General features: G+C 42.6%; 1 protein-coding gene across 9 annotated transcripts in view; it reads right to left on the reverse strand.

Annotated features, from left to right (window-relative positions):
* LOC145345245 (serine/threonine-protein kinase MRCK alpha-like) overlaps positions 1-26,790 on the reverse strand; it is a 545,867-nt gene that overhangs the window by 205,137 nt on the left and 313,940 nt on the right. For all 9 annotated transcript variants that reach the window (XM_080193034.1, XM_080193032.1, XM_080193031.1 and 6 more), the window contains exon 6: positions 6,224-6,317. In XM_080193034.1, the coding sequence (XP_080049160.1) occupies positions 6,224-6,317 (94 nt within the window). The remainder of the gene's footprint in view (positions 1-6,223; positions 6,318-26,790) is intronic.

The following is a 26,790-nucleotide window of genomic DNA, read 5'->3' on the forward strand; positions in this document are numbered from 1 at the left end:
TGACTATGATGGGAAATTGGAGACAACAGTGTTCCCTTATCTGATAGTCTTGAGCTTCTAGGTGCTGGGATTGTAGGCATGGGATGTACTACTAAAGAAAGCTTGGTGATTTACATAGCCAAATTCAAAACTGAACCAATGCGTTCTGCCTAATCTCCTCTAATATGATAACACTAGAAAACTCCGCCTCTGAAATAAATCTCCAACTAGGAAGAAAAAGTACCAGTCCTCTAGTTCAATAAGTCACAGTGAAATATGCCAATATACCACTTGCCACATTCCACTCAACTTAGGCACAGAATTCCATCAAGGGAAGAGGAAAAAAATCCAGTAGCAACCAGCAATCTGAGCAGAAACAACTCAGCAGAAAGTAAGCAAAATTGTCTCAAACTCAGCTATACATGCAACAGTGTGGTTCAGGGAAAACCTCATGGGAATTAAAGCGCACGTTTAATTTTAATACTTAAAAATAAAATTTCTTTTTCACTGCCAAAATACAGAAACTTCATCATCACACATTAACATTTGGCATTTATCCCTGGAAAATTAACATTTGTATGTGCAACAGAAGCTGTGATACACTTTTCAATCTGTGTCAATAAGGTAAGCATAAAGGCTGTATACCTGAACACATACATAGTGTACAGAGGTGAAGATTACTATGAAATATTAGAACATTAGAAGAAAAATATATAATGGAAAGGCTTCACTGAAAATTTATTAAGGAATAAATTATATGAACAGCAGACATGTGTTGCTGGTGAAATGCAGCTTGCGTGTCCAGCTGTGTCCGTTCAGTGCTGCTAGCAAAAGTGTGCAATCATGTGCAAAACTGAATGAACATCAGTGTTGGAGAAGTAAGCTTGCATGCAATGGTATACCAGAGGGATTTAGAGTGTAGTGCTAACAAAGTATAATGCATTTATTTAAGTTTTATGTGCTTTTACTGCTTGTGCGTGAAATATGTTTGCCTGTCTGTCTGAGGGGGTTGCTCAGGTACTAACGTATGTCCATCTTGTCACCCAGGTAAAGGGATGTGTGAGTAAGGTGTTTATTGTGGTAGAGAGCTGTGGAATGGTAAAGAGAGGTGTGGGTGAAGGACTTATGAGTGCGAATAAGGACAAAAAGAGACAGTAAACCACCACCTAGAAGAGTGATCAACAAGAGGGTCTGGAGGTAGTAACCACAAAGTGAGTGAGGAGCAGCAATGGCATTAGCAGAAATAGAGGAGCAATGTGGCCATTAAGAGAGAGAAAGGCCAATGCCACCCTCATGGAAGTTGCTATTGCACTTTATGAATCCCAGGGAAAGAAGTCCTGTGGAAAGGAGAAAGGAGGACAATAGGAATATGTCCTGGGACCATACAGCTAATTCTAGTCTCCAGTTACCTTGGAGCTCCTTGCCACTAGATCAAAGCTTTGTTCTGTCAAGCCCGTGCAGCAGCTGGTGTGCAACGGCCATCCTTTAAAACGATATTTGGTCATTTTAACTTTTTGTGCCAAATGGGGATTGTGTGAAAAGAACTCACACATAGGCACCTCGAACCCTCAAAATGAAGTTTGATCTCTGGAACGTCAAGGCCCTCATGAGCAACACCTACTGCAGCAGACCAGAACAGTGTTCTGCTTGGGAATTCAAGAGTTTTGACATTGACATCAATGGCCTAAGCGAGACCTGATGAGCAGGGGAAGGCCAGCTCAAGGAACATACTGGTGTTACACCTTCTGGAAAGGTAAATCAGAAGATCGCAACCTCCAAGGGTTTGGCTTTGCCATTAAAAACTAACTAGTTGGCTGTCTCATGGACTCCTTGTGCGTGATGGGGTGTGACCCTTTGGCTCACACTAGCCCAGAACCAGTGCACTCCACTCCTAAGCACTTGTACCCCAACACTGGAAGCTACAGACATGTCCAAAGAGGAATTTTACTGCAGTCTAGAACAATACTGGCCCCAGTCTCAACAAGTGACAAGCTGATTCTTGTTGGTGACTTCAACGCCGGAGTTGGAAAGGACACAGATCCCTGAGGGTGAGGGTGAATGAGGTGTGGAAATCCAACACCCTATTTCTGACAAAATGCCTAGAAAACAACTTTATCATAACCAACACCTTGTCCACCAGAGAGACTAGTATAAAGCCTCTTGGCAACACCTTAGCTTCAAGCACTGGAACTCATGACTACATCATTGTCTGAATGAGGAACTGCAAGGGCTTGCATATCATCCGTGCTGTGACAGGAGCAATGATTGCTGGATGGACCTCTGTCTAATTCGCTTATTAGCAACATCAATATGATCCTAAAGCAGCCATGGCAATAGAATAAATGCCACAGGAAAATCAATGCTGAGGCGCCCAAACACTCTGATAAGAGAGCCATCTCCAGCCAGTGTCTCCCAGTGACCCACACGTGCAGGGTGTCCAAAGCGCTTTGTCTACTCTCAAGGCCTCCTTGATCAGTACCTGCAAAGAGATACTTGGTCATTCAACTAGGAAATACCAACATTGGTTCAATGAGAACAAACAGCAACCCAACTCAAGAGTAAGAATGCACTTCTGCAGACAGCTGAAGGCAGAGGTCTAGCAAAAACCTGTGACCTAAAGAACAGATTGTGGGTGGAGAAAGTGCAGGACATCCAGCAGTTAACCCACAACCATGAAGCACAAGATTTCTTAAGTGCAGTCAAGACCACCTATGGCCCAAGCACCCAGGGCCCCATCCCACTGCTGGCCAAGAATGGACAGATTTTCATCAAGAGCAGAGGGGCAGTCAGTGCTTACTAGAAGAAGCATTTCAAAGATCTCCTTAACAGAGACAGAGTCTTCAACACAAGTATCCTCAACTCCAACCCACAGAATGCTACACGCTACCATCTCAGCGCAACCCCAACTCAGCATAGGGTAGAAAAGGCCACCCAACAGCTAAACAACAGCAAGGCATCAGGAGCAGATGGAATTTCCACTGAGGCACTACTGGCACAAATACATGACCTTATTTCCCTTAGCTGGAAGGAGGCAAGCATGATAAGAGATCTCAGATATACCGTAATTGTGATCATTTTCATAAAAGGCCACAATTTTGACAGCAGTAACTGCAGAACAACTTCCCTGCTGTCAGCCACAGGAAAGATTATTGCAAGAGTCCTCCTTAATCATCTCCTCCCTGTGGCTGAAACATCATCAAGCAGATTCGGCCCACTAAAGGGCACAACAGACATGTTTTTCATCACATGGTAACTACAGGATAAATGCAATGAACAGCACCAACTCTTGTACATGGCTGTCTTTGACGTCACAGATACTTTTAACACTGTCAACCGCAAGGGATTATGAACGTCCTCCTCCAGTTCAGCTGCCTCCAAGTTTGTCACCATCCTATGTGATCCATCATCCTGACCAACGGGTTCACCACAGACCCAATTCATGTTCAGACTGGGGGTCAAGCGAGGCTATGTCTTTGCACTGACACTCCTCTCAATCTTCCATGCTGTAATGCTCCATCTCGCCTTAATCAAGCTTCCAACTAGAGTGCAGCTAAAGAACAAACAAGTATCTGTTCACCTTCCGCCACCTACAAGCCAGAACCAAGGTCATTCTCTCCTCCATCATTGAGCTACAGAATGCAGACAAAGCTTGCAACTGCAGAGACCAAACACCAAGCCATAGTCAACACCTTCACCGTGAATGAGAGCATGTGCCTTATGAGCACCCGTAAGCCAAAATCCCTCGACCAACCTGCTTAATGACGTGTGCCAGCACACTGTCACCTGAGGAAGAGAGTGTTTGAAGATCTGGCATAATCTACAGAGCAGTAGTGAAACCCACCCCCCCATATGGCTCCAAGACTATGGACTATGAATAGGCGCCACATCAAAACATGGAGAAGTACCACCTGTACTCTCTCTGCAAGATCCTGAGAAACCACTGGCATGATAGGTGTTTATTGTGGTAAAGAGCTGTGTGAGTGAGGTGGTTGTTGTAAAGAGCTGTGTGAGCGAGGTATTTATTGTAAAGAGCTGTGTGAGCGAGGTATTTATTGTAAAGAGTTGTGTGAGTGAGGAATTTATTGTAAAGAGTTGTGTGAGTGAGGAATTTATTGTAAAGAGTTGTGTGAGTGAGGAATTTATTGTAAAGAGTTGTGTGAGTGAGGAATTTATTGTAAAGAGTTGTGTGAGTGAGGAATTTATTGTAAAGAATTGTGAGAGTGAGGAATTTATTGTAAAGAGTTGTGTGAGTGAGGAATTTATTGTAAAGAGCTATGTGAGCGAGGTATTTATGGTAAAGAGCTGTGTGAGCGAGGTATTTATTATAAAGAGCTGTGTGAGCGAGGTATTTATTGTAAAGAGTTCTCTGAGTGAGGTATTTATTGTAAAGAGCTGTGTGAGCGAGGTATTTATTGTAAAGAGCTGTGTGAGTGAGGTATTTATTATAAAGAGCTGTGTGTGAGGTATTTATTGTAAAGAGTTCTCTGAGCGAGGTATTTATGGTAAAGAGCTGTGTGAGCGAGGTATTTATTATAAAGAGCTGTGTGAGCGAAGTATTTATTGTAAAGAGCTGTGTGAGCAAGGTATTTATTGTAAAGAGCTGTGTGAGTGAGGTATTTATTATAAAGAGCTGTGTGAGCGAGGTATTTATGGTAAAGAGTTCTCTGAGTGAGGTATTTATTGTAAAGAGCTGTGTGAGCGAGGTATTTATTGTAAAGAGCTGTGTGAGCGAGGTATTTATGGTAAAGAGCTGTGTGAGCGAGGTATTTATTATAAAGAGCTGTGTGAGCGAAGTATTTATTGTAAAGAGCTGTGTGAGCAAGGTATTTATTGTAAAGAGCTGTGCGAGTGAGGTATTTATTATAAAGAGCTGTGTGAGCGAGGTATTTATGGTAAAGAGTTCTCTGAGTGAGGTATTTATTGTAAAGAGCTGTGTGAGCGAGGTATTTATTATAAAGAGCTGTGTGAGCGAGGTATTTATTGTAAAGAGCTGTGTGAGCGAGGTATTTATTGTAAAGAGCTGTGTGAGTGAGGTATTTATTATAAAGAGCTGTGTGAGCAAGGTATTTATTATAAAGAGCTGTGTGAGCGAGGTATTTATTGTAAAGAGCTGTGTGAGCGAGGTATTTATTGTAAAGAGCTGTGTGAGCGAGGTATTTATTGTAAAGAGCTGTGTGAGCAAGGTATTTATTGTAAAGAGCTGTGTGAGTGAGGTATTTATTGAAAGAGCTGTGTGAGCGAGGTATTTATTGAAAGAGCTCGCTGAGTGAGGTGGTTAATGTGGTTAAGGGTTGTGTGAGTGAGATGGCTATTGTGGATTTGCACGTGCGGTATTTAGTCTTGCATGTGTGTGTTGAGCGTTGATATATTTTTCTCTGTGTCTGAGACATGATGCTGCTAAAGCACAGCGTGATCCTCAGTGTGCAGAGTTGAGGGCGTGAGACACACACGTGCTGTCTGCCTGGGTTACCTGGTCCTTGTTGAGCAGAAAAATCGTTCGCTGGAATGAAAAAGCAACTTGTTATGAGTATATCACAAAGACAATACAGACAGGGGAGGCTATTCGGCTCAACTTACCAAAAGTAGCCCCACTGTTGTCATAAAGTTAAAATTATAAACTATTATAAAAAATACATTTTTTATGCAACACAAAGATGCAGCATTTATTTAAATGAAGATGCTAGAAGGTCAAAGTTAACATAAACACTGAAAACATCATAACATCTAACATTGATGTAAAGCAACGGCCAGGCTTTATTTGGGATAGAAGGTATTTTATTCAACAATACCCAGCTGGCTGATGTTTTGAACCAGTGCATTTGTGAAATGCTTCCCTCCAGTATGTTTTCGTGAGGTATTTTTGTTACTGGTATAATTCAAACCGGATAATTAAAAAAAGTGATATTACTTAATCAAAATAGCATAAGCTGTAATGTTTCTACTTTTGCTTGGCCACACAAGGCATTTGACAGCTGAACTGGGGCCTCACAGCACAGTGAGGTCACAAAAACAGCTGATGCGGGAAATAGAACGTCACGGGGATGAAGAAGTGTTGGTGGAAAGAGAAATTAGGATTAAGGCATTGCCGTGGGTATGGTGCAATCTGTATTCTGCATCTAAACATGCACACCGACTTGGATTAAAAAAAACACTGGGAAATAGTTCATTCTCAAGTGTTTGCATCTATAGTCTAGGTAAGTATAAATGTAGCAAAACCTTTATAAGTTACAGCCTCATAACTTACTGTCCCATCTTCCATGAGTTTCAGACAGGAGCCAAAATCTGCCAGTCGGATATGTCCATTTACATCCAGAAGAATGTTGTCTGGTTTGATGTCCCTGCAACAAGACAAGAACAGGTTTTAGAACAGCAAAAGATTCAATTTTAGGCCACATATCACCTACATTGAACTGACGTAAACAAGATGTGCCTTAGATTCACCTCATGCATTTTCCTGAGACATGTTCCATCTTGCCACTACCCAAAAATCACCATGTTGATCTTTTTGTAAGTTACATAATCATCTGACCCATTTCTGATTAAGATGAGCACAGCTCAGTCTATGCAGACATGGTGCCAGATGTAGCATGAAGGAGACACAACAGGCAAAGATTATAGATGGTGTTGCTCATAGTTAGATTATGCCTGCCTCTAGACACTCCTGATCCAAAACCACTTAACTTATAAAATACAATCAAAAGCACATTAACCTTCAGTGAGGACACTAGTGCACAGCCAATGGTACTTTAACTAAGGATTTGATTGTAGGATGAATCTTTGCTCCAGGCATCAACAATAACAAGGAAAGCCTCAGCCCAAACCAGTGGCCAATCAGATAACGTTCAGAATTCACCCAATCACTGCCTAAATGGTTGTGTGATGACTGCTGAATATCTTTTAAGACCTAAATTATTACCATTATATTTTCTAATACACTGAGGATTTCCCAAAGTAGTTTTATATTTAAAATAATCTAACGAGGTGACTTTTTTAAAATGGCTTTTTAGAAGGAATGGGACAAGTGAAGCTCACTCCACTTTGCCAACCTGTATTCTTTCAAAAGTCTTTGAAAAGCCAACGTTTTCAACTGTAAACTTCCCTCCCTCACCCTTGACCATTCCCGTCTCCTAGTCAACAGCTTGTGGAGCACCCTAAGTGAGGCAAAACACAAGCAGTGTTCTCTCAAACTTCGACCATAAACAAAGTTGTTTTCCTTCCCTCCCCGACTCAAGGCACAGCCTAATATTGGGAGTGTTGTTCCACACAGATCTGTAACCGCCAGAATCTCACTCCAGTATGAATGATACCCTGTACAGCAGGTCTTGGTAGGCTACTCAAGAACTACTCACACTCAAGCCCAATCTTTTTCTCACTCTTCCTGCAGCAACCACTAGACACCTAGAATGGTGAATCTTGGTTGATCAACCATCCCCCCAAACTGATGACATTAGTGCAACAGCTAATCCTCTAGCTGAGATCAACTAACCAAGTAGTGTTAACCAACAGAGCCAGCAACCTCCCAGATCCATTTGGTGTCCACATGTAGTCCCATCGAATTTTCCAGTAGGTCAGTTATATAAAATATTATGAAAACGTTAAGTACGGGTAACCTTTAACACAGCAAACTGCACACTACACTTGTCAGTCTTGATATGGAGTGTGACAGATATGTCACCGTGCTGAACTGTTTCTGATACCGACAGGGTCAGGAAGAGAAATCATGGGCTCTGTCGGTCCTATTATTTCCTGATCATAAGAACATAAGAAATAGGAGCAGGAGTAGGCCAACTAGCCCTTCGAGACTGCCCCGCCATTCAATAAGATCATGGCTGATCTGTCGTGGCTCAGTTCCACATTCCCGCCCTCTCCCCATAACCCTTAATCCCCTTTCTCATCAAAAACCCATCAACCGGCGTCTTAAAAATATTTAGCGAGGCAGCCTCCACCACTTCAACGGGCAGAGAATTCCAGAGATTCACTACCCTTTGAGTGAAGAAGTTCCTCCTCAACTCCGTTCTAAACCACCCCCCCTTTATCTTGAGGCTGTGCCCCCTCGTCCTACTGTCCTTTCTGAGCAGGAAGAGTCTCTCCACCTCTATCCTATCCATCCCATTCATCATCTTATACGTCTCAATGAGATCTCCCCTCATTCTTCTAAACTCTAACGAGTAAAAGCCTAATCTATTCAGCCTCTCCTCATAGTTCAACCCCCTCAACTCCGGCATCAGCCTAGTAAACCTCCTCTGCACTCCCTCCAAGGCTAAAATACCCTTGCGTAAGTACGGCGACCAAAACTGCACACAGTACTCCAGCTGCGGCCTCACCAATGCCCTATACAGCCGCAGCAAGACCTCCCTACTTTTATATTCAATCCCCCTCGCGATGAAGGCCAGCATCCCATTAGCCTTCCTGACCACTTGCTGCACCTGCAAGCTGGGTTTTTGCGACTCATGCACAAGGACCCCGAGGTCCCTCTGCACCGTCGCCTGCTGCAGTTTTTCTCCACGTAAGTAATAATCCTTCCTACCATTATTCCTACCAAAGTGGACCACCTCGCACTTGCCAACATTAAATTCCATTTGCCATTGATTGGAGATAGTCAGCATGGTTTTGTAGCGGGTAGGTCGTGCCTTACTAACCTTATTGAGTTTTTTGAAAAAGTGACCAAAGAGGTGGATGGGGGTAAGGCAGTTGACGTGGTATATATGGATTTTAGTAAGGCGTTTGATAAGGTTCACCATGGTAGGCTTCTGCAGAAAATGCAGATGTATGGGATTGAGGGTAATCTAGGAAATTGGATCAGGAATTGGCTAGCAGATAGGAGACAGAGGGTGGTGGTTGATGGTAAATATTCGTCATGGAGTTCGGTTACGAGTGGTGTGCCTCAGGGATCTGTTTTGGGGCCACTGCTGTTTGTAATTTTTATTAATGATCTGGATGAGGGTATAGTTGGGTGGATTAGTAAATTTGCTGATGACACCAAAGTCGGAGGTGTGGTAGATTGTGAGGAAGGGTGTCATAGTTTGCAGGAAGACTTGGACAGGTTGCAGAGCTGGGCCGAGAGGTGGCAGATGGAGTTTAATGCGGAGAAGTGTGAGGTAATTCACTTTGGTAGGAATAACAGATGTGTTGAGTATAGGGCTAACAGGAGGACTTTGAATAGTGTGGATGAACAGAGGGATCTAGGTGTATGTGTACATAGATCCCTGAAAGTTGGGAATCAAGTAGATAGGGTTGTTAAGAAGGCATACGGTGTCTTGGCGTTTATTGGTAGGGGGATTGAATTTAGGAGTCGCAGCGTCATGTTGCAACTGTACACAACTCTGGTGCAGCCGCACTTGGAGTACTGTGTGCAGTTCTGGTCCCCACATTACAGGAAGGATGTGGAGGCTTTGGAGAGGGTGCAGAGGAGGTTTACCAGGATGTTGCCTGGTATGGAGAGGAGGTCCTATGAGGAGAGACTGAGGGATTTGGAGTTGTTTTCGCTGGAAAGAAGGCGGCTAAGAGGGGATCTTATTGAAACATATAAGATGATTAGAGGTTTAGATAGGGTGGACAGTGATAGCCTTTTTCCTCTGATGGAGAAAGCTAGCACGAGGGGGCATGGCTTTAAATTAAGGGGGGGTAGTTATAGGATGGATGTCAGGGGTAGGTTTTTTACCCAGAGGGTGGTGAGGGATTGGAATGCCCTGCCTGCTGCGGTTGTAAATGCGCCTAGTTTGGGGGCGTTTAAGAGATCCGTGGATAGGTTTATGGACGAAAAGGGATTGGATTAGGTTAGTGGGTCATTGTTTTTTAACTGGTCGGCGCAACATCGTGGGCCGAAGGGCCTGTTCTGCGCTGTAATGTTCTATTTCCTGGCCCATTCACCCAGCCTATCTAGATCCTTCTGTAGACTCTCCACACCCTCCGCACAATTTGCCTTTCCACCAATCTTGGTGTCATCAGCAAATTTCGACACCCTACACTCGGTTCCCTCTTCCAGATCATCTATATAAATGGTAAATAGCTGAGGCCCCAGCACCGACCCCTGGGGCACTCCACTAGTCACCATCCGCCAATCCGAATAGCACCCATTCACCCCCACTCTCTGCCTCCTATTTGACAACCAGTCCTCTATCCACGCTAACACCCTACCCCCAACTCCATGCCCCCTGACCTTCTGTAATAACCTCTTGTGAGGTACTTTGTCAAACGCCTTCTGAAAATCCAGAAAGACCACATCCACCGGCTCTCCTCTATCCACCGCCCTAGACACATCCTCATAGAACTCCAGTAAATTTGTCAGACACGACTTCCCTTTAACGAAACCATGCTGCGTCTGCTCTATCAAGCAGTTCCCCTCAAGATGCCTCGCTATTTCCTTCTTGTTGACGGATTCTAACATTTTACCTACCACAGACGTTAAACTAACCGGCCTATAATTCCCCGCATTTTGCCTGGCACCCTTCTTAAACAATGGCGTAACATTACCCGTTTTCCAATCTTCCGGCACTTCCCCGGAATCCAGCGACGTCTGGAAAATAACCACCAAGGCATCCACCATCACCTCCGCCATTTCTTTCAGGACCCTCGGATGCATTCCATCCGGTCCTGGGGACTTGTCCACAATCAGCCCCTCCAGTCTGTCGAGCACCACCTCTCTAGTAACAGTAATGTCATCGAGACCCTCCAGTCATCGATCCCTCACACCCCTGCTTAAATTACTGAGGGTGAGTGAAGGGGAAAGGGAAGAGGATGCAAGTTTGGACAGAGTAATGTTGGTTATTACACAAGGAGCCAGGAGATCTTCAATTTCTAGCTGAAGCAGGAGGAGAAGGGAATGGCTCCTTGGCACCTCTGCCTGTGCGGCGCTGAAGGTGGGCAGACATGCAGTTACAGCTGCACTCGTCCTGAATAGAGAGAGGAGCTTTGAAGACAAACGCTGGGATTTAAAATCCTGGTTAGGCCACATTTGAAGAGCTATATAACACCTCAACTAGGTTGCATTTGGAGAGCTTTATAAAATCCTGGTTAGGCCATATTTGGAGAGCTATAAAAAACCTTGATTAGGCCGCATTTGGAGTACCTATATAAAACATTGGTTAGGCTGCATTAGCTACATAAAATCTTGGTTAGGCCTCATTTGGAGTATTGTGCGTAGTTCTGGCCACCACATTATCAGAAGGACATGGAAGCTTTGGAGAGAGCGCAAAGAAGGTTCACCAGGATGTCACCTGGTCTCGAGGGTATTGGCTATGAGGAGAGGTTGAATATACTAGGACTATTTTCACTGGGAAGATGGAGGATGAGGAGAGACCTGATAGAAGTCTACAAAATGATGAGAGGCACAGACAGGGTGGATAATCAAAGGTTTATTCCAAGGGCAGGAATGCCAATTACAAGGGGGCACAGGTTTGAGTTGAGAGGGGGGGAAAGTTTAAGGGAGATGTACCAGAGTCAGTTTTTCTCGCAGAGAGTAATGGGTGCTGGAATGTGCTGCCAGAGGAGGTGGTGCAAGCAGGCACATTAGCAACATTTGAGAGGCATCTGGATGGGCACATAAATAGGGAGAAATAGAGGGATACAGACCAAGGAAGAGTAGAAGCATTATTTTTAGTTAGGGCATCATGATCAGCACTGGCTTGGAGGGCCAATGGGCCTCTTCCTGTGCTGTATTTTGCTTTTGTTCTTTGTCCCCCACCTCAAAGACAAGCCAGACTGCAGGATAGAAACCCCCTCCAGCCCTAGGATTGGCAGGATCAGTTAAAACAGTCAGCTCACCACCACGTTCTCTAGGGCAATTAGGGATGGGCAATAAATGCTGCTGGCTGAACCAGCAAAGCCCACATCCCTCGAATAGATTGAAAAAACAGGAACACATACAAGAAAATGTGAACTGGTTTGTCAGGAGGGTGGGAACCTGAAGCTGAACCCAGAGATCAGTAAATTCATAGGTAGAGTTGGAGTAAGGGAGAAAGAAATGAAGAGTAAATCAGGGTTACTGTGCCTGTATGTGAATGCAAGGAGCATAATAAATAAGGTTGGTGAGTTACAGGTGCAGACTGTGTTGTGGAAATATTATGTTGTAACAATAACAAAGACCTGGCTCGAGGAAGGGCAGCAGTATTCATTTTGGTGTTAGCACAATATAGAGAAATTACTAACGTTCCCATGTGACTAAGGTGAAGTCCTCCCAACATTTGTGTTTAGAATTTAGGATGAGTAAAAACTCTGATTCCCCATAACAAACAATCACCTTGCATAGTCAACGCAAATCTATGTATGTAATGAGGTCTGAGCTCAGTATTCTCTTGGGGTTCACACGAACATAAGAACATAAGAAATAGGAGCAGGGGTAGGCCATCTAGCCCTTCCAGCCTGCCCCGCCATTCAATAAGATCATGGCTGATCTGTCGTGGCTCAGTTCCACATTCCCGCCCTCTCCCCATAACCCTTAATCCCCTTGCCGATCAAAAACCTATCAACCCGCGTCTTAAATATACTTAGCGAGGCAGCCTCCACCACTTCAACGGGCAGAGAATTCCAGAGATTCACTACCCTTTGAGTGAAGAAGTTCCTCCTCAACTCCGTTCTAAACCGTCCCCCCTTTATCTTGAGGTTGTGCCCTCTAGTCCTACTGTCCTTTCTGAGCGGGAAGAGCCTCTCCACATCTATCCTATCCATCCCATTCATCATTTTATACGTCTCAATGAGATCTCCCCTCATTTTTCTAAACTCTAACGAGTACAAGCCTAGTTTATTCAGCCTCTCCTCATAGTTCAAACCCCTCAACTCCGGTATCAGCCTAGTAAACCTCTTCTACACTCCCTCCGAGGCCAAAATATCCTTGCGTAATCGCGGCGACCAAAACTGCACACAGTACTCCAGCTGCGGCCTCACCAGTGCCCTGTACAGTTGCAGCAAGACCTCCCTACTTTTATATTCAATCCCCCTCGCGATGAAGGCCAGCATCCCATTCGCCTTCCTGACCACCTGCTGCACCTGCAGCTGGGTTTTTGCGACTCATGCACAAGGGCCCCGAGGTCCCTCTGCACCGTCGCATGCTGCAGTTTTTCGCCATGTAAGTAATAGTCCTTCCTACCATTATTCCTACCAAAGTGGACAACTTCACACTTGCCAACATTAAATTCCATTTGCCAGTTCCTGGCCCATTTGCTCAGCCTATCTAGATCCTTCTGCAGACTTTCCACACCCTCCGCACAATTTGCCGTTCCACCAATCTTGGTGTCATCAGCAAATTTCGACACCATACACTCGGTTCCCTCCTCCAGATCATCTATATAAATGATAATTAGCTGAGGCCCCAGCACCGACCCCTGGGGCACTCCACTAGTCACCAACCGCCAATCCGAATAGCACTCATTGACCCCCACTCTCTGCCTATTTGACAGCCAATCCCCTATCCACGCTAACACCCTACCCCCAACTCCATGCCCCCTGACCTTCTGTAATAACCTCTTGTGCGGCACCTTATCAAACGCCTTCTGAAAATCAAGAAACACCACATCCACCGGCTCTCCTCTATCCACCGCCCTAGACACATCCTCATAGAACTCCAATAAATTCGTCAGACACGACTTCCCCTTAACGAAACCGTGCTGCGTCTGCTCTATCAAACAATTCTCCTCAAGATGCCTCGCTATTTTCTCCTTGATCACGGATTCTAACATTTTACCTACAATAGACGTTAAACTAACTGGCCTATAATTCCCTGCTTTTTGCCTGCCACCCTTCTTAAACAATGGTGTAACATTAGCTGTTTTCCAATCTTCCGGCACTTCCCCGGAACCTAGCGATGTTTGGAAAATAATCATCAAGGCATCCACTATCACCTCCGCCATTTCTTTCAGAACCCTTGAATGCATTCCATCCGGTCCTGGGGACTTGTCCACAATCAGTCCCTCCAGTCTGTCGAGCACTGCCTCTCTCGTAACAATAATGTCATTCAGGCCCTCCACTCCTACCATCTTTCCATTGCTAACACCCGGCAAATTATTCACGTCCTCCTCCATGAAGACTGAAACAAAAAAGTTATTCAAGGCCTCAGCCATTTCCCCATCCCCTACCACTAAGTCCCCCCTCTCATCCTCTAAGGGTCCAACGTTCACTCTAGTCAGCCTAAGAGATTTTTTATATTTATAAATCTCTTACTATCCTTTTTTTATATTAAGCGCTAGCCCAGCTTCATAGTTCATCCTACCCTTCTTTATCAATTTCTTCGTCATTCTTTGTTGATATTTAAACCTCTCCCAATCCTTTTCTTGCCCACTACTCTTAGCTACTCTAAAGGCATCCGCTTTTAATTTAACACTTTCCTTTATCTCCGTCGTTATCCACAGCTGATTATCTCTCGTCCTACGATCCTTTTTAACCATCAGAATAAATTTCTGCTGAGCACCAAGAAAGATCTCCTTAAAGATCCTCCACTGTTCCTCAGCAGACCTACCTTACAATGTGCTCCCCCAATCAACATTCGCCAATTCATCTCTCATCCTATCGTACTCCCCTCTGTTCAAACAAAGGACACAGTTCCGGGATCCACTTTCTCCTCCTCCATCTGCATCAGAAGCTGAGTGTACAGGTAAAACTTTGGAAAGCACAATATTTTTCTGTGTTTCAAGTCAAATTTGACCCATTTTAACAGATAACATGTACATCTGGTTCCCACTGAAAGCAGTGAATTCACCTTGGGTTGTGGAGCTTTGGAGTAACAGAAGTCTGGGAAATGCCTCTGCATTTCATGATGCCAAGTATAGCGAAAGATAATTTTGTCCTGGTAAGCTGTTCAGATCAGTGCCCACCTTCGTAGGCACGCAGCAGCAAGTGTTACGGTTTCTGACTTTGGGATAAACTTGAATTTGTGTCCATAAAAATACTTGTGGAACTTAATTCCATAGATGAGTTCTTCTTAATTTGAGCATAATTCTGTTCTGTCTTGGAACTTGTGTGTGAGATGAATGCAATGGGCTTTTCAATTCCATCAGGAAATATGTGGAAGATGACAGCTCTAACACCATATCCAGATGCAGGGCAGCCAGGCAACTCCTCACTAACATGTGGCAGGAATTCAGCAGAAGCGAACTCCAGCTTGAGCACATTGAGCCTTCCCTGACAGGCTTGTGACCAAGCTCACTTTGCATTCTTCCTTCTGCAGACTATTCAGTGGTTCTGCCTTGGTAGCCAAATTAGAAACAAACTTGCCATCATAACTCACAAGTCTCAAAAATAAAAAAAGCTCCTTAACATTTTTGGATTCTGTCAAACCCAAAAAAGCACGGGAAAAGAAATCGACAAGCTACAGACTGCCTGGGGTGAAAAAAACAGTGACTGCGATGACAGCCTTAAAGAGGAACATCACTTAAAGCTGTAACTGCAAAGAGAAAAAAAACAACCTTGGACAGAAAATTTAAAAAGCCAAACATATTTTGGATAAGGAAATGCTTAAACCAGGCCAAAGAGTAGGAGTTCTTGAAGACAATTTTTAGTTTACAGTGGACTTGCATCATTAAATAAGGAATCAGAATGAGTACAAGCTGATGAATATTTATTTGTCTATGGTTCATTTGCTGATGGAGTGCTCACTAGCCAATATATAAATCAATACTTGGCAACATTTAGTGAGATATTGAAAGGCTTTGACAGATATTTTAAACTTGAAGCTACAGAGAGCACAATTCTAGAAGCAGGTCCAACACAAGAGACTCCAGACTGAAGGCCACCAAAGACCCCAGAGCAAGCATGACAGCAAAGTCTAGAGTAAAGACAACAGGAGAGCTCAGAGCAAGGGAGATAATATTCAGGTAAATCACAAGATGGTTGCTGACCATGTAAGTGCAATGAAATATACAAGATGAAAAATTCAGTGGTGGAGGTAGATATGGCTGAGAAGTAGCCAAAAGGCTAAAAAATAGACTGTTCTGAAAATGTCGACACAATAACCAAACTGCAACAACATATGGCAGTGCAGAGTAAGCAGATGCTGTGAAAGACGCAAAACACGCAAAAAATAAATTAAGCTGTTTTACAGGAAAATGATTACACAAGATCTGAGCAGGAACATTTGAAGTATGATTCAAGCTGAGTATATACCTTTGAAAATGCACAATAAACTCAAGTCTTCAATGAAACAAGCTACATTGGGAAGACTAAATATAGACTAGGTGGTCGCTTTATGGAAAACTTTAGCTCAATCCACAACCATGATCCTGACCCTCCTGCTGTTTGCCATTTCAATTCACCATCTTGCTTTCATGCTCACAGTTCTGCCCTTGGTCTGCTACAATGTTCCAGTGAAGCACAATGCAAACTGGAGAAATAGCATCTCATCATCTGATTAGGCACTTTATCAACTTCTGGATTTAACACTGATTTCATCAACTTCAGATCATGAACTCTGTGCTGCATTTTGATTTTTTCCCACCCCTTTCTCCAGTCTATTTCTTGTTCTCATGTTTTGCTTTCAGAGAATATTGATCCTTGTGTTTATATTAACACATTCTGCTATCTGATTTTCATGCCACTATTAACACCTGCTTTAGTCTTTAACAATATCATTACCATTTCCATTGTTGAGTCCATCTTATATTTGTCACTTTTTCTCTCCTGACCTTCAATCTATCTCTGATTTTCTATTCTGTTCCACTTTGTTTTCTTCATAAGCATCAAACCCCTCATATTTCTACCTTACGAGAAGAGTAGTCACAGGGATTCAGAACATTAACTCTCACAGATGCTGCCAAATCTGAATTCTCCTGCAATTTCTGTTTTTATTCCTTAAATAGTGACTAAATGCTGGCAGCACTGGCATCATCAGTTGTTAAATGCACTGACGCAAGGGCATCAATATCGTGCCAACATCACAACTGCAGCATTTGGCATCAATAAAGCAAAATAATTTGCGTCGACACATCTCAATAAATACAGTCAACATCAAGATTGGAAACATTTCTTTCCCACAAGTTTAAAACATGTAAGGTTTCCCAAAATTAATGAAAAAAGATTATCCCTTCAGGTGCATTTCTGCAGGATTCTTTATACAAATTGTATATTGATGGAGATGACTAACAACAGCTCCAACTGCTTTCACATGGACACAATGCTGGGGTGTTCATCATGACACCACAGGCTGCCTGTAAAATTGAATCAAGTTGCAGCTGGCAGGTACGTAGAACCACAATCTGCTCAGTTTACCTGCAGTGAAACTAGCAGAGCGGCAACAGGCATCCATGATACAATCTGATTAGTCACTTTACCCATTTTTTATAAAGTTAATCTCCAAGGACAGAGATTTTCTGCAAATGGGAGAGGTTAGTGCAGAGGTTTCAAGCAGTAGTTTTGGCAAGGAGCTAAATGGAATAGTGATTTTAATAATAAAAAGCCAATTAGCATGTTATTTTTCTTAAAGTTACATTTGACAGCTTCAGCAGTAGACTTTTAGCAAGACTAAGTTGATTTCTGCTTGCTTCTGGCTAATTATGATGCCACGTACAATCACACACCATTCTTAAAATACACAAGATTAATGGGCAGAATTACAGCAAAAGGCAAGTTTCATAATCATGGTGAGTAAGGCAGCCAGGAAAATATCATCTGTTATCCCAGTGGCACAGACAGAAGTAAAGAAGTAAATCAGGAATCAGAAGGGAAAAAACAGAAATCATACTCAAGAGGTCAAAATTGGGCTCTGTGCAAATAGTTCCTCTCTTGGAAAATAAATCTTTATATTCAGTTACTTCATCTAGTTATTCAAAAGGCTCACATCAAAGCTGCCACTATTCACTGAATTAAATCACAGTCTCTGTTCACTGAACCTAGTCACAATCTCTGGACTAGTTTAAATAACTTGATAATTATTTACTTAAAAAGTGAACTCCAGGATCTAGCTAAGGCAATGTACACAGATTCAAAAGAGGAACTTGAGAAAGCAGCTTTACAACTTACTTCAGAATTCTTTGATGGAAAAGGGGGAATTTTTAAGAATTGGAAAACAAAATAATATTTTGAACAGTTTATAAAGATAATTTAACATTTTATACCTCTTTCTGGTAGTGGATTCAGAGGTTGTCCTTACCCGTCTGACCTGTATATGGTTCCAGACCACACAAGCATGGTTGACTTGCTACTGCAAGTGGTCTAGGGAGCCACTCAGTTGTATCAAACTGCTACCACTTTTCAAGTAGAAGGTGAAGGGTAACTAGGATGGGCAGCACAATGGCACAGTAGTTAGCACTGCTGCCTCACAGCACCAGAGACCTGGGTTCAATTCCAGATCACTGTCTGTATGGAGTTTGCACATTCTCCCCATGTCTGTATGGGTTTCCTCAGGGTGCTATGGCTTCCTCCCACAGTCCAAAGATGTGTGGGTTAGGTTGATTGGCCATGCTAAATTGCCCTTTGCAAGTCAGGGAGAATAGCAGAGAAAATACATGGTTCAGGGATAGGGCTTGGGTGGGATTGTTGTTGGTGCAGTCTCCATGGACCAAATGGTCTTCTTCTGCATTGCAGGGATTATATGACAAAATGAATGCCAGCCTTGCCAGAAACATTTACCTCCAAAGAATAGTTATGTAAGCTAAATGCAGCTAATGTTGCTCAGGTAGTTCAGCTGTATGTACATTAAAGATTCCAGGGTACCGTATGAAGAGCTGTCAGTGCACCTCAGCAATAACACTGTCATCTCTGATTCAACACCACTCTGAAACTTGGGCACATAATCTATGGTGAGTCGGAGTGTGCTGCGTGGTTAGGGGTTCCATTGCCTTATCAGGTGAAAGCAAAAAGCACTATTCAAAGGATAACAGTTTTCCTAGTATCCTGTCCAACATTCATCCAAAAAAGATTTATTGATTATTTATGACTTGCTATTCACATGAACTTGCTGTGCACACTGTACTTGCCTTTAAGAATGGCTACATTTCCAAAGTAATTCAAAGACTCAGGAACTTTGGGATAACCTGAAGATGTGAACAGTGTTATAGAACATAAGAAATAGGAGCAGGAGTAGGCCATCTAGCCCTTCGAGCCTGCCCCACCATTCAATAAGATCATGGCTGATCTGAAGTGGATCAGTTCCACTTTCCCACTTTCTCCCCATAACCCTTAATTCCCTTGTCTATCTGAAATCTATCTACCCGTGACTTAAATATATTCAACGAGGTAGCCTCCACCACTTCAACGGGCAGAGAATTCCAGAGATTCACCACCCTTTGAGTGAAGAAGTTCCTCCTCAACTCCGTTCTAAACTGCCCCCCCCTCCTTATTTTGAGGCTGTGCCCTCTAGTTCTGTTTTCCTTTCTAAGTGGAAAGAATCTCTCTACCTCTACCCTATCTAGCCCCTTCATTATCTTGTAAGTCTCTATAAGATCCCCCCTCAGCCTTCTAAACTCTAACAAGTACAGGCCCAGTCTATTCAATCTCTCTTCATAAGCTAATCCCCTCATCTCTGGTATCAGCCAGGTGAACCTTCTCTGTACTCCCTCCAAGGCCAATATATCTTTTCGCAAATCAGAAGCCAAAACTGCACACAATACTCCAATTTTGTGTACTCCAGAAAGGCAAGGTCTTCCCTTGAATTAAATTACCTAACCCCATATAAAAGAACTTTTTGAAGTTAGAAGTCCAATTCTGGCAAAACAGGAATCCAAACACTCAATGAACACAGAAGTAACAAATATCTTACACACGTCATGACGTCTCATCTGTTCTACAGTTTGTGAATCTGGGACAAGAGAAACTTTTACACCACGGTAATTGACATTTACAAGATTGAAGGTCATGTAATTTCACAGTGACTGCTTTTCAGTGCACAACTAATAAAATGGCATTTTACAATAGTTTTCAGTCAATAGCAAGCACATAGTTGTTCAGTATTATGCGATTACTATAAATACCCTGATCAATTCAAAAACATTGAATAGTTGCAGGCGTGGGAGAGAGAGGTGCGCAGGTACAGCTTCATTACTCTAAAGAGAGTTTTTTGTTGCCCGCTAGGCCAAGCAGACAGAGACAGAGCTGCAGATTTGAAAGACCAAAAGAATGTCGGAACCTTTCGGATGAGTTTCAATATTTTATAAAGCTGGTCTATCAGTTCAATTTCACTGAGATGCTGTGCTGCTTCCAACTTTCAGGAAGCTTTGTGGACCTGATTTAAAAAAAATCCTGTCTGAAAGCCACAAAGCTGCCTGAAGGTTAACAAGCAGCAGCAGAGCAAGCGAAATATTCTTGTTTGAAAGACTGTAATTCAAACCTCTGTCTCAGAGCCTACGCAGTGTCTCCAAATAGTCGATTGTGATCAACAGGTAGATCCTGGGATCTCAAAAAATTGATTAGCAGCAGTTCAGCAGTCAAAAATATATGGGGTTCTGGCTTCTTGCGAAGATGAGTGAATCAGCTCATGTGGTACAAAGCTGTGCCAAAAATGCATGGAACTTGGGCTTCTTGTGATGAAGAGCGAGTGAGCGCGGTCACAGGCGCCAAAATGTGGACTAAGCTGGGTAAAAACAAAATGTTGAGCAAGGAGCCAGGGACTTCCAAAACTACAATTTCCATCAGTAATGGGAAAGGTCAAATGTCAAAGGTGAGGCCATTTGTCAACATCCTGTAACCTTGAGTAAGAGATCATCTGGAATGGCACCACAAGACAATGCATGCAACATTTCAAGAAAACTTCCTTTTAAGTAGCGCTCTTTGGACAAAGAAAATTGGAGAGTTAAAGGGCATAGTCGCTCTTTTCAAAACCTACGGCTAAAATCAAGACTAGCAAATAGGTGTCTTTTCGCATTAGCCATCTGCTGGCAAAACATAAGAAACCGTTCACCCTTGGCAAAGTCATCAAGATGCCTATAATGCTGCCGACACCTTGTTCAAAAATAAAGATGAAACTATGACAGCCATCAAGAAAACACCTGAAAGGTGGAATTGTTGTCTGAGGATGTGTCTCAGCAAGTACACCATCTCATCAGGCTGTGAATATTTCTCTGCAGTTTGATGGTTCCTCAGGTATGATGAACAGGGCCCCACTGGTTGTTTTTGTTTGCATGACATTCAAAGGTGTAACAACAAAGGTGAATTTCTCACTCTTTCACCACTCAAAGAGAGGACAAGAGGTGAGGATGTTGACAATGAATTTAAAAGGTTTGTGACTGAGAAAAACATTCAGTCAAGAAACTGGTTTCAATCACAATTGATGGTACAGTCACTGCTAGGTGTCAATGCAGGCTTTGGTTCACTTTGCAGAAATGATCCTGAATTCCCCCCTTTGTCAATTACCACTGTTATCCACAAACAAGCACCAGCAAGCAAGATTTTTCTCTTGTAATGTCAGTTGTTGTCAAGATCGTCAACCCAATTTGTGCTGGAGCTCTACATCTCTTGTTCATAAGTTCGATGCCACCTACAATGAGCTAATCCTTCATGCAGATATGAGATGGTTAAGTCCAGGAAAGTCCTCCAGAAATTTTTAGACCCACTCTCTGAAATTGTCACCTTCCTTAAATCAAGAACTGAGGTGTACAGTGAGCTGTCAGATAATGTGTGGTTGCTAGACTTGCCATTTCTCAGGAATATAAATGCAAAATTGAATGCATGGAATCGTGAACTGCAGGGGAGGCAGAGACTTGTCACAAATGATCATGCACTGAATACATTCTCCCAGTTAAAGAACAACATTACAGAACACGTCCCAAATCTGGAGAAAATGTAACAGCAGGTCAAACAGAAAGGATTCCATCCAAACAAATTCTGTGACCACCTGAACAAATTGGAAAGGAAATTGGAAAACAAATTGGAAATGGAACAAATCATTACATTTGTTTCAAATCTTTTTCTTTAAGTGGACTTTAGAGAGCTGATAGCAAAATTTCAGCAGGTGTTGGAACAAAGCAATGGACTTGACATGGGAAAAGATGTTGACTATCTAGCTGATCTATGCCCCTCATTACTTTATAGGCCTCTGTAAGATCACCCTAAGCCTCCTACGCTCTGAGGAAAAAAGTGCCAGTCTATCCAACCTCTTCCTATAACTCAAACCTGGTAGTATCTCAGTAAATCTTTTCTGTGCTCTTTAATATCCTTTCTATAATAGGGTGACCAGAACTGTACATAGTATTCCAACTGTAGCCTTACCAATGTCTTGTACAACTTCAACAAGATGTCCCAACTCATGTATTCTAACCAATGAAACCAAGCATGCCAAATGCCTTCTTCACGTGTGACTCAATTTTTAAGGAGCTATGAACCTGTTACCCCTTGAACGTTTTGTTCTGTAGCTCTTCCCAATGCCCTACCATTAATTGAATAAATCCTGGGTCGATCTACCCAAATGCATCACCTCGCAGTCTTAATCTTCATCTGCCATCAGCCCCCCACTGGCTCAGTTGATCAAGATCCCACTATGTCCGCTATTCTTCACCATCCACTATGCCACCAATCTTTGTGTCATCAGCAAATTTGCTAACCATGCCTTCTAAATTCTTATCCAAATCATTAATATAAATGACAAATAACAGTGGACCTAGCACCAATCCCTGAGGCATACCGCTGGTCACAGGCCTCCAGTTTGAAAAACAACTCTCTACAACCACCTTATGTTTTCTGTCATCAAGCCAATTTTGTATCCAATTAGCTACCTCACCATGGATCCCGTGAGATTTAACCTGATACAACAACCTACTATGCATTACCTTGTCAAAGGCCTTGCTAAAGTCCATGGAGACAATGTTGATTGCACTGCCCTCATCTACCTTCTTGGTTACCCCTTCGAAAAATGCAATCAAATTTGTGACAAAAGATTTTCCACTCACAAAGCCATGCTGACTGTCCCTAATCCGTCCTTGTCTCTCAAACTGCCTGTAGGTCCTATCTGGTTGTATTTAATCCCACAATCTCCTCTGTAAACCTGTAGGAAAAGGTGTGTACCATGGGGCCATATGCTCATTATTGCCTTCTGTTACCCTGAGATCTCCCACTCTTCTTTGTCTCTTTTATTTGTACGAGAGGAGACACCGATTACAGCGATTGCAATGAATGATAATTGGTATCACTTGAATGAATCTTGCTGGTCTTTTCTGGAATGTTTATGTGGAATAAAGGTTACACTGTACCGTACTAGTTTCTGGAGATTTGTTACATCTTGTGGCAAATGTAAAATGGAAAACTTACAATAAATATACTTTAAAAATAATCAATGTTGTAAAATCTGCAAATCTGACTCACTCCCTAAACATGGTAAACCTGAAAACCATGGCTACGTGCAGTCTTGTGAGATTAAATTTGGTGAAAACTGGTCATCCACGACACTAGAGGGCACTCACCACTCACTGAGAAAACAATGTCAGACTGCTAACGGTCCTTCTTAGTGTAAGGAAGTCACTACACCCATAACAGGCCTCATATTTCCCTTGTATTCTAACATTCCAGGCATGCCAAAACTGAATGTGCTGTATGAATAATAAGTCAGTAAAGATTACGTGTGGCGTAAGGACAAATAATCCCAAATGCACTTAAAAATACTTGATAGTTGTGATATTTCCTGGCTAGTTTTGTGGGATATCAAAATACTTGGGATTTATTTATAGTTGAGTAGGGAAGCAGAGATTAGGAGTTCACTGTTTGGAGAACTGTCAATCCAATACACATGCCCCCACTTTGCAACATTTTGTACATACTAGGGCTTCGATGAGCACCTTAATTGTATTATAATGTCAAACTTATTTCCTTCGCCCATCACTGCAGCAATCCAGCTAAAATGACAAAAATGTCGAAACTGATTTTATCCACAATACTGGCACATTTATCGCATAAGATATTCAATTCAGGCCATTTCACCTTCTGTTTCTTACTAAGAAATCAGAGTACTGCACTTCAGTAAATATCTTTTTCAACCATGAGGACTACTGTCAACCTTATTTCTTCTCTCTTCCACACCTAATGGGATGAGACAACCCTTGGGGTCTCTTAGGTGGATGCACTTTTTCAATGAACAATAGAAAAAGTATCCCAGTCAACATTTATCCCTCAACTAATACCTGAAACAGATGATTTGGACATAATTGCTGTCTGTGGGAACTTACATTGTGCAAATTAGCTGCTTGTTTCCTACATCACACCAGTATATACTTAGCTGTAAAATGCTTTGGGACACCCTGACACAAAGGGCACCACAGTAAAGGAATTCAGGGTTAGGGTGAGTGAGTGGGTGAGTGAAGTTGAGTCCGTGAAAAGATCAGCCATGATCTTACTGAATGGCTCGAGGGGCCAATTAGCCTACTCTTGCTCCTAGTTTTTATGGTCAGCCTGTGGAATTCACTAATATAGAAAGCAGTTGAAACCAAAACATTGAATGTTTTCAAGGAGCAGTTACATGTAGCACTTGAGGCAAAGGAGATCAAAGGATATTGTGTGTGTGTGTGTGTGTGTGTGTGTGTGTGTGGGGGGGGGGGGGGGGGGGGGGGGCAAGAGAAAAGGCCATTGCGTTGGATGATCAGCCATGATCACAATGAATGATGGAGCAGGCTCGAAGGGCTGAATGGTCTCCTCCTGCCTCTATTTTATACTTGTTGATATATAAATTTCAAGTAAATTTTAAGTTCCAACTAGAAAAATGGGCTGAAAAATAGCAAACAGAATTTAACGCAGGCAAATGTGAGGTATTGCACTTTGGAAGGACAAACCAAAGTAGAACGTACAGGGTAAATGGTAGGATTTTGAAGAGTGCAGTTGAACACAGGGATCTGGGAATACAGGTACAGAATTCCCTAAAAGTGATGTCACAGGTGGATAGGGTCGTAAAGAGTGTTTTTGGTACATTGGCCTTTATAAATCGGAGTATTGAGTACAAAAGTTGGAGTGTTATGGTATGGTTATATAAGGCATTGGTGAGGCCGAATTTAGAGTCACCTAGTTACAGGAAGGATGTAAATAAGGTTGAAAGACTGCAGAGAAGGTTCACAAGGATGTTGCCGGGACTTGAGAAGCTGAGTTACAGAGAGAGATTGAATAGGTTAGGACTTTATTCTCTGGAACGTAGAAGAATGAGGGGGGATAGATAGAGTGAATGCAAGCAGCCTTTTTCCACTGAGGCTAGGGGAGAAAAAAATCAGAAGGCATGGGTAAAGGGTGAAAGGAGAAAAGTTTAAAGGGAATCTTAGGGGGAGCTTCTTCATGCAGAGAGTGGTGGCAGTGAGGAATGAGCAGCCAGATAAAGTGATAAATGCGGTGTCACTTTTAACATTTAAGAAAAACTTGGATGAGAGGGGTGTGGAGGGATATGGTCCAAGGGTAGGTCAGTGGGACTAGGCAAAAAATGGTTTGGCACAGACAAGAAGGGCCAAAAGGCCTGTTCCTGAGCTATAAATTTTCTATGGTTTATAAGTTCTATGTCCAAACTATTTACAAATACAGAGCACAAGAGGTCCTGACAATTTTGCCAATCTTAAAAATATTCATTTATTCCCCTTTCTGCTTTCTATCCTATCAGCCAGCACCGAGAACAAGCAACAATTCACCTGAATCTCCATTACTAGTCTCCGATATGATTCTTTATTAAAATATTTTTCAAAAATGCCACATTCAATTTAACTACCACATCTTTTGTTTATATGCTTGACAATTTCATTAAAATAAGATTTGTAAAAAATGAACTTTCCTTCACAAATTCTAAGAGAGAAGAATAGTATTCACACTTTGAAGCACTGTTTGTGTCATTAGGACATCTTAAAGCATGCAAGATCTTGACCATAGCCACTGTTGTGACATGGGAAAGGTGGCAGACAATTTACACACTGCAAAGTCTCACAAAGCAGTGCTGAATTAAATATCCAAATAATATTTTTGGAAGATTTGATTTGATTTATTATCACATGTATTAGCATACAGTGAAAAGTATTGTTTCTTGTACACTATACAAAGCATACCGTTCATAGAGAAGGAAAGGAGAGAATGCAGAATGTAGTGTTACAGTCACAGCTAGGGTGTAGAAAAAGATCAACTTAATGCAAGGTAAGTCCATTCAGAAATCTGACAGCAGCAGGGGAGAAGCTGTTCTTGAGTCGGTTGGTATATGACCTCAAACTTTTGTATCCTTTTCCCGAAGGAAGAAGGTGGAAGAGAGAATGTCCTGGGTGCGTGGGTTCCTTAATTATGCTGGCTGCTTTGCCGAGGCAGCAGGAAGTGTCGATAGAATCAATGGATGGGAGGCTGGTTTGCATGATGGATTGGGCTACATTCACAATCTTTTGTAGTTCCTTGCGGTCTTGGGCAGGGCAGGAGCCATACCAAGCTGTGATACAACCAGAAAGAATGCTTTCTATGGTGCATCTGTAAAAGTTGGTGAGAGTCGTAGCTGACATGCTAAATTTCCTTAGTCTTCTGAGAAAGTTGATGGGCTTTCTTAACTATAGTGTCGGCATCTGGGGACAGGGACAGGTTATTGGTGATCTGGACACCTAAAAACTTGAAGCTCTCGACTCTTCCTACTTAGTCCCCATTGATGTAGACAGGAGCATGTTCTCCCTTACGTTTCCTGAAGTCGATGACATAAATATTACTCAAATTACTACTAAAATTTTCCCAGCTCTTTGCTGAATAGTGGCAAGAAATCCTTTGCATTCACAAGAGCGGGCAAATGAGGTCTAATCTAAAAACATCACCTCTGACAATGCAGCACTCCCTCAGCAATACACTGACATGAGAGTCTGGATTATGTGCCCAATTCTCCAGAGTGCGGCTTGAATCCATGAGCTCCTGACTCAGAGGACAGAGTGCATACTTCTGAGATACAACTGGTATTAATTTTTACCATTTTCTTCCATT

The sequence above is a fragment of the Carcharhinus amblyrhynchos genome, chromosome 7, assembly GCF_965287045.1.
Source record: "Carcharhinus amblyrhynchos chromosome 7, sCarAmb.v2.hapA, whole genome shotgun sequence".
In the NCBI taxonomy this organism is placed as follows: Eukaryota; Metazoa; Chordata; class Chondrichthyes; order Carcharhiniformes; family Carcharhinidae; genus Carcharhinus; species Carcharhinus amblyrhynchos.